The 14850-nt window shown below is 40.6% G+C and overlaps 1 protein-coding gene across 6 annotated transcripts in view; it reads right to left on the bottom strand.

Annotated features, from left to right (window-relative positions):
• The window catches only part of MYH10 (myosin heavy chain 10), a 121941-nt gene that overhangs the window by 59742 nt on the left and 47349 nt on the right, over positions 1-14850 (bottom strand). For all 6 annotated transcript variants that reach the window (XM_061390996.1, XM_061390995.1, XM_061390994.1 and 3 more), the window contains one exon: positions 10351-10443. In XM_061390996.1, the coding sequence (XP_061246980.1) occupies positions 10351-10443 (93 nt within the window). The remainder of the gene's footprint in view (positions 1-10350; positions 10444-14850) is intronic.

A 14850-nucleotide genomic window follows, 5' to 3' on the forward strand; every position in this document is an offset into this window, starting at 1 on the left:
TCAACTGTGTTCACTGAAAGCTAAAAGTAGACTAAAAAATGCTCTCTGCAGCACTCTTTCATACCTTCTTGAAAGATAGTGCATTCTCTGGGCAATGTAATAAGCAAACTAAAGGACGATGCAGTAGTCACTGTGATAGCATCCTACTAGGCAATTCCATTACTCTTTATTATTCTGGTCTTGTTTTAACATTGTTGGGGATAACTGATGAGTAATGATGAATCAATTCCCAGGATGATGAAATAGCAAAGTGTTACAAAACACAGAAAAGATCACTAATATATCATAGTGATAAGATTACTAAAACCCTTAATTTTTCTTAGATTTAATAATGGTCCAAAGGAATCATATGGTAATTATGAGAGAAATGAGTTTTACTCTATTTTTAAAAATAAGTCAATTCCATCCTTTTTATGTGGAAGACCCTTAAGAAAGAATAAAGTTTAAAAACTAACAGTCCTTACAGATAGTTAGAACTGCTCAAAAAAGAAACTAAATTAAAATCAGGTCCTGATGGTGATAATGAGGATTACAATTCTTTACGACTTTTAAATAGCTGTATCATTTATACAATACTTCACTGAGCTAAAAAAAAAATAGCTATTTTAAAAGAGAGTAGTCAAGATAATGTTATTACTTCAAAACTGCAAGAATAAACTGCCAACCCGCTGCTCAGATACTTTTTCAAACTTTTCTTTAACACTGTAGAAAAGTTAATCAAAATCATATCATACCACCTAATTCTTGCTGAGTACTTCACTTAAAAGTTTGTTGTATAGTAAAATAAACTTTCAGCTTTCAATAAATTGTCTAATTTCTTTATTATATACTAGTCTACATGCAGTTTAAGTTTTCAACTTCTTTACTATTTTCTATTCCCTTTTCTTTACACTCTACATCACAAGTTCAAAATTCATTAAAAAATTCTTTATTTGGGCAAAAGAACAAAGTTGCCATACTGGCAATGTTGAACTCTAATAACTTTAAAATCTTACACTGAACATAATCCATTTTATATTTGGTGAGCTTATTTTTCCTTTACTTCATCAGAGAATACAAACTAAAAAAAGGAAGTTACATTCAGAGGAGCAATTGGAAGAAAAAAAAAGCACCCTAAATTTTGGGCTTCTGAACAGGTAACCTAAAAAGAAGTGTCCCAGGTTATTTTAGACATGTGCTCACTTACTTGGATAAACAAGCAAAGTCACCAACACACAACACCTAACTTTCAGATCAGCTCCCTAGCCATAGGGAGCTTTTCATAACCAGCACCTGTAGCTGCTCTAACCATTACAATTAGTGCCAAACAAGTATCTTTTGGCTGAATGAAAAGGGCCAGGCAAAAAATCATGAAGAAAGTGGGGTGAGCGAGCCTACACGTGGAGAGGGAGCAGAGTGGACAGGGGTGTCCCTCCAGCCCTCCCCTGACCCCAAAGTAAATTAGTACCTCCTCACATACCGAATCAATACTCTTTCAGAATTAGCATTTTTGTTAACATACAAATCTAGACCAAAGTGGAAAACAAGTTGAGTTTTACTATTAAGTGGGCTGGGTCCTCTAATCTTTTAAACACAATATGAAGAAACTTGTGGAAGATTTTGCTGTTGTTCAGTCGCTAAGTCATGTCCTAAGTCAGGACTCTTTGTGACCCTATGGACTGCAGCATGCCAGCCTCCCCTGTCCATCACCTTCTCCCAGAGGATGCTCAAACCCGTGGCCATTGAATCACTGTGGAAGATGTCTGCTCTGTATCTGATTCCCATACAGGTCAGATTGGGGTACTCAGAATAGTCAAACCAGGATTTCGTCAACAAAGACAAAAACAAAGGAAAAAGCAAAAACAGGACAAGTATTTTCCGTTATGTATGAATGACAGAGGGTGCATTTTGATGCCATGCACACTGTGCTCCGATCCAAGGACAACTAAGACAGTGCGTTACCTGCAAGAGTCTCAACAGCAGACAACTAGCATCCTCTCTGTTAGGTAAAACTGAAACTGTTAAGAATTTCACTCAAAGGAGGCAATAGGACAACTTGGATATTTTGATACTATTAAGAAAATAAGAAAATTATCTTAAAGAATTTTATCCCCTCTGAATTGACATCGACTTTCTAGAGCTTATTCTGGTGGGTGGTTACGACATATCCATAGTAACTAAACCTACATTGTTAGCACCTTACTACAGGGACAATGCAGTCTTCATGCTTTTTTCCTTCTTCCTAATTTGTATTTAAAGTTGTTGTAAGATCTGTACTTTGCTAGAAAACACAGCAGCCTAGACAGTGTGCTCTGTGTGTGAGTGAGTTTGCTCCAGGAAGAATCTCCAGTCTGGAGGTAGCTATTTGCCCTAAATGGGAAAACTCAATCGGGAAGTAATTAGCCAGGACACAATCCCGAGGCCAGATGGCTATTTTAAATGCTCCAGCTATTTTAATCTCTGAACTACACCAGAAGCTTTGTTAATTAGTAAAATGAGTTTTCTTATGAATTAAGTGGCCTTGTTACTTAGTATAATGGATGTTTGAAATTCCTGGGGGAAAATGAGTGACATTAAGAGCCCTGGTCTGACTGGAAATACACAGACGTCCGCCAGCCAGTCTGGTGTGGGCCGGGTGTCAGGGCTGCAACAAGCCCCAAGGGCTGGGAGGGCAGCAGCTCGCTTGGAGGACGAGGGATGCCCGTGTAGACCCCATCCTGTCTCAGGTGCCGTCACGTTGGCCTCAGTAAGTCTACAGAAAGTCTGGGTGAGGGTACTAAAGACAGAGCATCGACCGTGTTCAATTTACCTACAAAACTGATTTTGGTGCCTCCTGGCCCATACAGGTCAGGGTACAGAACTCTGACTCACTTCCGCTGTAACTTGGTAGCCAAGCAGTAGGGAGGTCACCTGGAGCCTTTATCTGGCTCCAATGGTTGGAAGCTAATTAGCTATTAATACCTTGAGGTACATAACTTGGGAATTGCCAAACTGGCTTAAATATTTGCAAAAGAAGGAAAAAAAGAGAAAAGAACAAAAAGGGAAAAGATGTGGGGAAGTATGGAGCGTGATCCCCACTAAAACTTTCTGAGGGAAGATGTATCTGCCGATACAATCATTTTGAAATTGAAATCCCTGTTTCAAAGTTTCATTACAAGAGATTCATTTTACATAAACCTCTCCATCTGGAATGCATCTGACTTTTCAGTAAACAGAGAGCTGGACTAACTGTGAACAATTATTTTCATAAGGGTAATGCTCTCCTAAAGAATCTTCTTTAATACAAACCATATGCTAGCATCTTTGGAAAAAAAGATATTCTTCAGGAAATTACTCAGATCAAAGAAATGGAAACAAATGGATTCTAAAGTTTATGGAATTTATAGTTTCAAATATTTTCACTGCAAGCACGTGGCTTTAAATAATGACTGCATGGAATTCCACTGGACACACAATTCATCTTTTAACATCACACTGCTCTTTCATGTTGAGGTCCCACACCAACCCCAACCCCAGGCCTGGCCTAGCCATGGTGCCAGAGCCTCCCTCCTGGCCAGAGCCCCACACTTCTAAATCTGGGGCATAGGCACTATGGAAAACAGTATGGAGGTTCCTTAAAAAGCTAAAAATAGTTATCATATGATCCAGCAATCCTGTTCCCGGGCATATATCCAGAAAAGATGAAAACTCGAATTCAAAAAGATAATATGCACCCTAATGTTCACAGCAGCACTATTTATAATAGCCAAGGCATGGAAGCAGCCTAAATGTCCATCAACATGTTTATCAACAATGGATAAAAATGTGGCGTGTGTGTGTCTATATATATATATACACATATACATATATATACACATACACAATAGAAGTCATTCATAAAAAAGAATGAAATTGCCATCTGTAACAAGATGGATGGAACTAGAGATTATCATACAGAATGAGTAAGTTAGAAAAAGAAAGACACATATATGATACTGCTTACATGTGGAATCTAAAAAATAATGCAAATGGATTTATTTACAAAACAGAATCAGACTCACAGACATAAAAAACAAACTTATGGCTACCAAAGGGAAAGGGGAGGACAGGGACAAATTAAGAGTATGGGATTAACAGATATATACTACCACATATGAAACAGATAAGCCACTAGGATTTACTGTATAGCACTGGGAATGATATAGGTTAATATCTTGTAATAACCTATAACAGAACAGAATCTAAAAAAATATATATATATGTATAACTGAATCATTTTTGCTGTATAACTGAAACTAACACAATGTTGCAAATCAACTATAAAAAAAAAAAGCAAAAAAATGAGGGCATGCACATTCCCTGAGGGCCTGGCACGTGCACGTGCTACCTGAGCTCAAATGCATGTGATGGCAAGTGATCAAAAAGTTAAAATGAAGGCGAGCTCTGTCCACTGATTAGTCCAAGGGTCTAAAAGACTGTCTAGCACTTAGTAGGCAACTACACTGTAACTGAATGGATTCCAAAGACTTCTGCACACCTACTATGTACGTGGGAGGCACAGAGCCAGCAACTAAGGATCTGGAAAGCAAGATGGGAAGGGCCTCTACCATCAGGGATCTTATATCCTAGGAGGAAAGAAATCACAGATGAGCACAGCACAAACCACAGACTGTGGGAAGTGCTATGAAGGAAAACAGCAGGAGGCTGGGAGAGAGAACACAGGGAAACCTCCTCAGATCTGATTTAGGTTTTGAGACAAATGAGGCGTATAGGGGACGAGGATGGAGAAACTTGGACAGACTGGAAATACGTTCTGGAAGTGGACCCACACAATTCAGTCCTGGCCTGGACATGAACAAAAAGTCAAGGATGACTCCTAGGTATTTCGGTTTTCTAGGTTTTGTTGATTCTATTTTGTTTTACGCTTAAGCAACTGGGTGACTTGATTGTATCATTTATTCACCTAAGACTTACAAAAAGATACTTTGAAAGAAAAAGAAAAAAGTTCCATTTGGAATATGTCAATTTGAGAAATCTATTAGACATCCAACTGGAGATAACAAGTAAGCAGCACAGTGACCAGCAAAGAATAGGTGCTTACTTAATAATTAACTGAAATGCACAACAAAAAATCCCATCACGTAAAATTTGAAAATGAGTCTACACTGGCTACTGTCTAACCCCGAGAACCAGGGTTGGCAATGCCCACTGAAGACTGCTGAGATGTTTTAACTGAATGTGGAAGGAGAGTTGATCAGCGGAACTAATATTGCTAAAATCAACCTTCTCGTGTTATTGCGCAGTTAAAGCCTTACGATAATAGTAACTGGTTACGCAACTCTTTCTTTAAAAAAAAATACTATACATATCAACGTAAAGTTGACTTTCTAAACATTAAAACTCAAAGTCAACAATTTAAAGGCATCTTTGTTTCTTGGTTGAATGATTAGCTATGTCTAACACTGCCTTAATAAAAAACCTTTTCTAAAAAGATCAGCTTTTACTATATTAGAGCATACTTAGTGATGATTATTCAGTAGCACAAGCACTTGGGAAAGCAGAACCTCAGCTGAATCAGGGTTTGTTGAGAATTTACACTGATGGATGATTCTTGCTAGAATCAATTTTCCTGGAAACAATCTAAGAAATTCTTCCCACCAGTAGAATGTATAACAAGTTCCCATCAGAATAATCTTTATCAACTTTTGGACAAGCTGTGCCAATAACAAGCATTAAGGGGACTATGTACAGTACTACTTTACAATGAATTTCCTAATTTAAACTACCATTTAAAGGAGAACATCAGAGGAGTTTCTTAACCTCCATATAACTGATGTGTGGGGATAACTCTGGTGTGGGGCCTCCTGTACATTGCAGAACGTTCAGCAATATGCCTGGCCTCCACCCACGAGATGCCAAGTGTAGGAAACCTAGGGGATCCCAAATTGAGAACCACTGATCTACAGTAATGCAAATTACAGATTTGTTATTTTAGACGCTAAGTTGTGTCTGACTCTTTTGCGACCCCACGGACTGTTGCCCACCAGGCTCCTCTCTCTATCCATGGGATTTCCCAGGTAAGAATACTAGAGTGGGTTACCATTCCCTTCTCTAGGGGATCTTTCCAACCCAGGGATCAAACTTGTGTCTCCAGCACTGGCAGGCGGATTTTTTTTTTTTTTAACCTCTGAGCCACCTGGGAAGCCTGTGGAACTGAGGCCTCTTGCCAAAAGCTACCCGAGTAACAAGCTGGGAAGCTAAGCTCCTCCAGCCTCAGCAGCCTTCAGATGCTTAGCGCTAGCCAATCACACGGTAATGACGACCTCCCGGCAGACCCTGAACCAGAACCAGCACCCAGCAACACTGAGACAACAAATGCTCTACATCACTAGGACTTACGGCATCTGGTTACAAAGCAGTAGCCTCTAACACCTGTCTCTCTGCCCCAAACACAAGGTCCCCATCCGCTGAGTCCTTACCTTTTAATAATGGGATCACCACATTCTAGACCAAAGGACAGGTCTGGTTAGTAGCAGTTTACCTTTTCTAGGCAAAAGTGAGACAAATGGGCACAAAACTGTTTCTCTTGGATTTGGAATGTGGTTTGGGGGACGGGGGTGTTTAGAAATCAGGAGAGACTGGCACCTTGATTTATGTGGTAAAATAAGACATTATCCACTACGAAGTCCTTGAAAATCTTTACAACACTCTCATACCAAAGCTGGAGAAGGCAATGGCACCCCACTCCAGTACTCTTGCTTGGAAAATCCCATGGACGGAGGAGCCTGTTAGGCTGCAATCCATGGGGTCGCTAAGAGTCAGACACAACTGAGCGACTTCACTTTCACTTTTCACCTTCATGGATTGGAGAAGGAAACGGCAGCCCACTCCAGTGTTCTTGCCTGGAGAATCCCAGGGACGGGGGAGCCTGGTGGGCTGCCGTCTGTGGGGTCGCACAGAGTCGGACACGACTGAAGTGACTTAGCATAGCATAGCATACCAAAGCTGGTAGCTATCTCCGGCTCCATGACATAGCCACTAAACACAGGGCTTTCAGCAAAAAGAATTTAATTGTGGCTCAGACTCAACTCTGATGATCCATGGAATGACAGAAACTCTAAACGCAGCTCAATTTCCTCAGATCTGAAAGTCACAGCCATGCTTCTTACTGACACAGGCATATTTGTTATCCCACTCTGTAGAGAAAAAGCTAAAATAATTACTAAATGAACTTGGACGAAGCAGATCTTCAGATTTTATCTTACTAGGAATAAACAGTATTCCAAGCAAATACGTCCCTACTGCTTTTCACATAACCTGGAAAGCCTCTTGCACTTCAACTACCTCTGAGGGTATTAGGTGTTAGGGTGGAGTTGTCCCCACCACCCCCAAATTCATATGCTGAAATCCTAATGTCTACTAGCTTAGAACAAGACTATATTTAAAGAAAGGGTCTGCACAAATGTAATTAAGTTAAAATGAGGTCATAATGGTGGGCCGAATCCAACGTGACTGGGGTCTTAGAAGAACAGAACAAACATGCAGAGGGAAGACCACATGAATTCCCAGGAGATGGCTGTCCACAAGCCAAGGAGACAGACCTCAGAAGAAACCAACCCTGGCCACACACTGATCTCAGACTTTATCCTGCACTGTGAAAAAACACAGTCTGCAGTGCTGTTTCGGCAGCCTGGGCACAAGTAATACAGAGGGTTATCGGCTGCCTTTGTATACCGGGTTCCGTATGGTCTGGTCACTCACCTAGAGTCAGACATTCTGGAGTGCGAAGTCAAGTGGGCCTTAGGAAGCATCACCATGAACAAAGCTAGTAGAAGTGATAGAATTCTAGTCGAGCTATTTCAAGTCCTAAAAGATACTGTTAAAGTGCTGCACTCAATATGCCAGCAAATTTAGAAAACTCACCAGTGGCCACAGGACTGGAAAAGGTCAGTTTTCATTCCAATCCCTAAGAAAGGGAATGCCAAAGAATGTTCAAACTACTGCACAATTGCACTCATCTTACACACTAGCAAAGTAATGCTCAGAATGCTCCAAGCTGGGCTTCAAAATAGTACGTGAATGGAGAACTTCCAGATGTTCAAGCTGGATTTAGAAAAGGCAAGAGGAACCAGAGATCAAATTGCCAACATCCACTGGATCACAGAAAAAGCAAGAGAGTTACAGAAAAATATCTACTTCTGCTTTATTGATTACACCAAAGCCTTTGACTGTGTGGATCACAACAAACTGTAAAGAATTCTTAAAGAGATGGGAATTCCAGACCACCTTACCTGCCTCCTGAGAAATCTATACACAGGTCAAGAAGAAACAGTTAGAACTGGACATGGAACAACAGACTGGTTCCAAATTGGGAAAGGAGTACATCAAGGCTGTATATTGTCACCCTGCTTATTTAACTTCTTTACCATCTGAGCCACCAGGGAAGGCCCATATCACATGAAATGCCAGGCTGGATGAAGCACAAGCCGGAATCAAGACTGCCGGGAGAAATATTAATAACCTCAGATATACAGATGACACCACCCTTACAGTAGAAAGCAAAGAGGAACTAAAGAGCCTCTTGATGAAAGTGAAAGAGCAGAGTGAAAACGTTGGCTTAAAATTCAACATTCAAAAAACTAAGATCAAGGCATCTGGTCCTGTCACTTCATGGCAAACAGACGGGGAAACAACAGAAACAGTGACAGGTTTTATTTTTGGGGACTCCAAAATCACTGCAGATGGTGACTGCAGCCATGAAATTAAAAGATGCTTGCTCCTTGGAAGAAAAGCTATGAACAACCTAGAGAGCATATTAAAAAGCAGAGACATTACCTTGCCAACAAAGGTCCGTCTAGTCCAAGCTATGGTTTTTTCAGGAGTCATGTATGGATGTGAGAGTTTGGACTATAAAGAAGGCTGAGCACCTAAAAATTGATGCTTCTGAATTGTGGTATTGGAGAAGATTCATGAGAGTCCCTTGGACTGCAAGGAGATCCAACCAGTCCATCCTAAAGGAAATCGGTCCTGTTATTCATTGGAAGGACTGACGATGAAGCTCCAATACTCTGGCTACCTGATTCGAAGAACTGACTCACCGGAAAGACCCTGATGCCAGGAAAGGTTGAAGGCAGGAGAAGGGGATGACAGAGGATGAGATGGTTGGATGGTATCACCAACTCGATGGACATGAGCGTGAGCAAGCTCCAGGAGTTTGTGATGGACAGGGAGGCCTGGGGTGCTGCAGTCCATGGGGTCACAAAGAGTCGGACACGACTGAGTGACAGAAATGAACTGAACTATGGTCTGGTGGCTTCTAATTCCAGAAACCACGTCATCAGACTATTGCATGGACCGCAACTTTACACCCCCATGGTTAAAAAAAAAAGTCACAGTTATCCTGATTTCTAAAAACCGCCCATTAAGGAATCGTTAGAATTAAAGTTGCTTTGATTCTGGCCTTCTTAACTTTAACCAAGACGTCTAATACCAGAGGAGGGAGGAAAAACAGAGAAACAACTCCAGCTATTGAAGCAGAAATAGCAGAAGCTGAACAACTTGCTATCCAAGTATTGACTCTGAGAAGCTGGAAAAGGGAAGGCCATGTCCTGTGACACTGATCTTGCTGTCATTCAGGAAAATGTCCCTAGACGAGCTGTGCGAGCTGAGGGAGAAAGTAAAGTTTTCACTGAATTCAGAGAGTGGAATGGCTGAGAAGAAAATTTTAGAGAAGTACCATCCCAATATTCTGTGATAATCTATATGAGAAAAGAACCTAAGAAATCAATGAATACACGGGCCTGTATAACTGAATCACTCTGCTGTACACCTGAAACTAACACCACTCTGTAAATCAACTACACCCCAATAAAACCAAAATATCAAAAATAAATAAAGAGAAGTAACAGTAGTGATAAATTATTCTGAGATCCATATACCATAGAAACAGCAAGGTACAAAGACAACAATTTACCACATCAAATTCCAACTTCACTTTGTTCAGGGTTAATTGTGCCCAGTGCTGTGTTAAGTACTTGACATGCACCTCATTTAATCTCCACGACAAGCCCAGAATTATTTATATCATCCCCAACCAAAGTGAAGAAATAAGTTCAGAGAGGTTATTAACAACACAACCACAGAATACATAACTATATATTTATATATAATAAACATACGATTTAAATTACTTTCCCATTTGTTTTTTCCTTTTTTTTGCTTTTCAAAATGTGACTACTAGGAAAATTTTAATTACATGTGACTTGCACTGTATTTCTGTTCACTGTTCCATACTACATCTGTTAGGGAGGAAGATACTTTATTTGCTTAATCATAGTAGACATTTAACTAGAAGTCTGAGGAACGAAAGGTTTCTGGCACTTTTAGACTTACAAAACGAGATGAGTTATCATTTTTCACAGTCTTTGCGTTTCCAAATGATTCCAGGATTGGATTTGCTTGCAAAAGCTGCCGTTCAAGTTCCCCCTAAAAGACATCACACATAAACACACACATAAATAAAAGCAAATGTATCTTAATCTCTCTACTCCATTCCTCAAAGGAAAAGCAAACAAAACACTGCCTCTTTCCTCAGTTTTCTCATTTGCCATCTAACAAATTTTGTTGTTGGCTTCTTATTCTCGGTCTTATGGGCTCTGCTAAAGGAAAAAAAAAAAAAAATCAGCCTCTATCAACTGACCACAAGGAGAAGAAGATGTCACATTGAACAGAGATGCTAAACATAAGGTAATAAGACTTGCACAGACAGGGCAACACCCTCATCTCCAAATTCAGAGATGACAAAGATGGTGAGGCTACTGAATTCTTGCTTAAATTTAAAAAAGCTAAGCATATCATATTTGATGTAGTGTATGCTTTATTCAGTGTCCTTACTTACATGCAAATTAAGCTATAAAACAGTTCACAAACAAAAGATGTAAGTATATTAATATGTGCTTTAATCATGAAATACAACAGAAAGCCGCATGAGAAAGCATGAAGCCATTTCTGGTCATAAAAAGCACTACAAAATGACCCTATGCCCGGGGAATAGAATTTCAGAATTATACTGTAAGACTTAAAATCCTTTTCCAAACACAAATCTTACCTGTGTATTTTAAAATACCCACCATTATTCTAAACCTAAATAAAGAAATAAAAAACACTAATATGCTTCTCTAAGCCAAAAAAAAAAAAAAAGAGTATAAGGAACCTCAGGTAAGATTTTTAAATGAATGGCCAGTTGCCACGTGACGTGACACTATCATCAGACCCAAAGCCAGGAACTAGCATATACCATGAGGCAGTCTCAGCCAGTGGTTAGACGTCAGGAGGTGCCGCTCCCTCCTGGGCAAGGGCGGGGAATGTGCCTGAGGCCCGTGACACAGTGTGTACTCTAGAGCGTTTGTCTGGACTGCCGGGTTTCCCAGGTCTTCACCACAGTCTACAGTTGTGTTCAACAGAAACCAGTCAAGGACTGGTGCTGCCACGTGAACGTCAGGACAAGCGTCAACTCACGTTCTCAGCTCTAGATAATACGCCCCCTGTACAGGGAATCTTCCTGTTTATGGACTTCAAGGGACACCAGACAATTTCTGATGTAAATCTTTCTAAACTCTATATGCTATCAAAGTTTCTCAAACACAGTATCCTGAACCAATGTTAACAAGGCTGAAGGTCATCATTAAGGACAGCAGCCACTGTGCTGTGACACAACAGAGAGCCTTTTCCCTAGAGGTCAGAGGTCACAGCCATCACTGAGTCTGTGGCCACCATCTTGCAAAGCCCTTGGTGCACGGGCTCTGCAACAATGCTTTGGGCTATAAGATTCCTTAACCTCACTGTGTGATAAGGGTGTAGAAATTGTCAGAAAAAATACTGACTGATAAGATAGGTGGGGCATTGCATTTATCTGACACAGCCACAGTTAGCTCAAGGAATCAGAACATAGATTCCTTAAAACTACACACTATCCTATCAAATCATAATAAAAACACTTCCAATAATAATTTATCTTTAAAATGTTCTCCTAACTTGAAGACAAAACAAGTATTGTATACCTCATTTTAATATTCCCTAGACATGGCTTCACAAGAGTTGTTTGGGTCAAGATAATTGTTTTTTCCCCCTCCCTGGCGTGTATATGTTGTGTGTGTACACATGGTGTGCATGTGATCCACTGATCTTGATCCCATTCTTTCATTTGGCTTAAAGGCACCGGTTGCATCCTCTACATCAAGTCAAAATAATGTTCTGTGAATGTCTGCTGAATGGACAGATAATGACAGGTCCAAGCATACTCTATCAGTATCTGGGGAGGGGATGGTGGTGAGCCAGAGGTGGCAGGAAGATTTGGATTAAGGGTCCTCATAGTCATTGTGGTGGGTGTGGAGATGTGGGTCCCAGCTATGGGGGCCACTCCATTAACAGGGATGTGGTGGTACTTCTCTTCCAACGGGTTTCTGACATGACTGAGCCCAATTATAGACCTCAAAGACTCAGGAATGAATCATATAAAGCTTGACCCAAAGCTAGTACTATACAATACACAAAAATGATCTTTAGGTAAGAAATTACCACTAAATTTGATCACTGCTACACTGAATAATTCCATACTTAGGTAGAAAGTGCTTACAGCTCTCAACCAAATTATGAAGCCATTTATAAACCTCCAGGGCAGTGCCTCAAGTGTTAACCTTTCCACTGGAACAGCACAGGCAATGTTCCTGTATTTCTATTCTATGTGGTAACAAGAAATGTCACTGTGGACCATGGGGAAAAGAAATTACTATTAACTACTGAAATTATTTTTAAAGTTCTAAGTATTTAAATTATTAGTGCTTTAAAGGTTTGCCAATCGTGATAAAAACTACACCCCTGTGTTTATTACATAATGTATTACATGTACTTGCTATATGATAGATACAGAATGAGTTTGAAGTTGGTGAAAATTAAAAAAACACAAAAAACCCACACACACACATCTTTCAAAATTCCAGTTCAGCCAGCAAGGGGACTCGGGCTGGCCTCCTGCTGCCCTCAGGCAAAGCTGTGGCTTTCCCACTGACCACAGAGTAGGGTTGGAAGCTGGTGAAAGTGAAAGTCACTCAGTTGTGCCCGACTCTGCGACCCAATGGACTATACAGTCCATGGAATTCTCCAGGCCAGAATACTGGAGGGGATAACCTTTCCCTTCTCCAGGGGATCTTCCCAACCCAGGGATCGAACCCAGGTCTCCCACATTACAGGCGGATTCTTTACCAGCTGAGCTAGAAGGGAGGCTCTAGAATACTGGAGTGGGTAGTCTATCCCTTCTCCAGGGGATCTTCCCAACCCAGGAATCGAACTGGGGTCTCCAGCATTGCAGGCAGATTCTTTAGCAAATGAGCTATGAGGGAAGCTGGTGGCAGCAACTAATCACATGTTGAGAACCAATCTCCAGGATAGGCTATAATTTCTGTGCTTGCCACTTGCTATCTGTTACCCTTCTGTCTCAGTTCAAGGCAGTTTAGACCAGTAGATACAAAGTCATCTGGAAGCTGCCATCTGACATGGCTGACTGAGCAGTCGGTGGGGAGGTGGGTGGGCCTGAAGAGGCCATTCTCGGGGGATGGTCAAGTTTAAGAAATTAGTTGTCTTCAAACCAGCTCTGAAACTGCACCTGGTCCAGGCTTCAGAGTGGCCTTGAATACCATGCCAGACAGCAAGGGTCTGTAACAGCGACACACGACGAGGGAACTTAGCCTGAAGATCGACTTGCAGTCGGCTGGGGCATTAAGCCAAATGACAACTCATTTTGTTACAACAAGTAAAAGTTTACAGGTAAACGTTTTACTTCTTAAATACTGTGGCCTTAATTTTGAAAATTTATTTCTTATATTTGTTCATATGTCTATAGTGAAGATGAAGTTACAAAATACATTAAAAACAAATGAACACGTCACAGTGCTAGGAGGGCCTCAATAAAAAGACAATGACAGGTACTGACCAGGATATGGAGAAACTGGCATGCCCATACATTGCTGGGAATGTAAAGTGGTATAGCCTCTACACAGAAGTCTGGCAGTTCCCCAAAACGTTCAACAGAAAGTTTCCACAACCCAGCAATTCCACTCCCGGTATACACCCAAGAGAAGTGAAAACGTATGTCCGTGTGAAAACTGATATATTGTGGCATTATTCATAATGGTCCCAAAGCGCAAACAATCCAAACGGCCATCAACTGATGAATGGTAAACCAAACATGACGAATATAATATAACGGGTTGTTATTTGGCCGTAAGAAGGAATGGAGCACTTACACATGCTCCAACAAGGACAAACTTTTGCAAACATTATGCAAAGTGAAAAACCAGTCACAGAGAACCACATGTTACGTGATGCCACTCACATAAAATCCTCAGAACAGGTGGATTCCGAGGGACAGAAAGTGATTAATGATTTCCAGGGGGGACATGGAAGGTGATTCCTATGGGTAAAGGGTTTCTTTTTGGGGGCCATGAAAATATTCCAAAATTGATTGTAGTAGTAACTGTGTGACTAGACTAAAAAATAAACAAACCCCACTGAACTGTATGCTTTAAAAGGGTGAATTTTATGGGACATGAATTTAAACCTCAATAAAGTTGTTGAGGGAAAAAGAGCCAAGAGCAAATAAAGATTCACAAAATCTGGAGGCTACAAATACCTTTCCTTTTTTTTTTTTTTTTTTTTTACAATTTATACTGCTGTTTAGTGATAAAATGCTATCAATTTATACAAATGGTTCCTGGGAATCCAAGTTTTGCCTATAAGGTTCAACATAAATTCAGAAACCAGTTACAGGGAACCAAAAGAAACACTGACCTGACAAAGTAAAACCATTACTTTATGGCAGTCATCCTCACAATGGGG

The sequence above is a fragment of the Bos javanicus genome, chromosome 19 (genome assembly GCF_032452875.1).
Source record: "Bos javanicus breed banteng chromosome 19, ARS-OSU_banteng_1.0, whole genome shotgun sequence".
Lineage (NCBI taxonomy): Eukaryota > Metazoa > Chordata > Mammalia > Artiodactyla > Bovidae > Bos > Bos javanicus.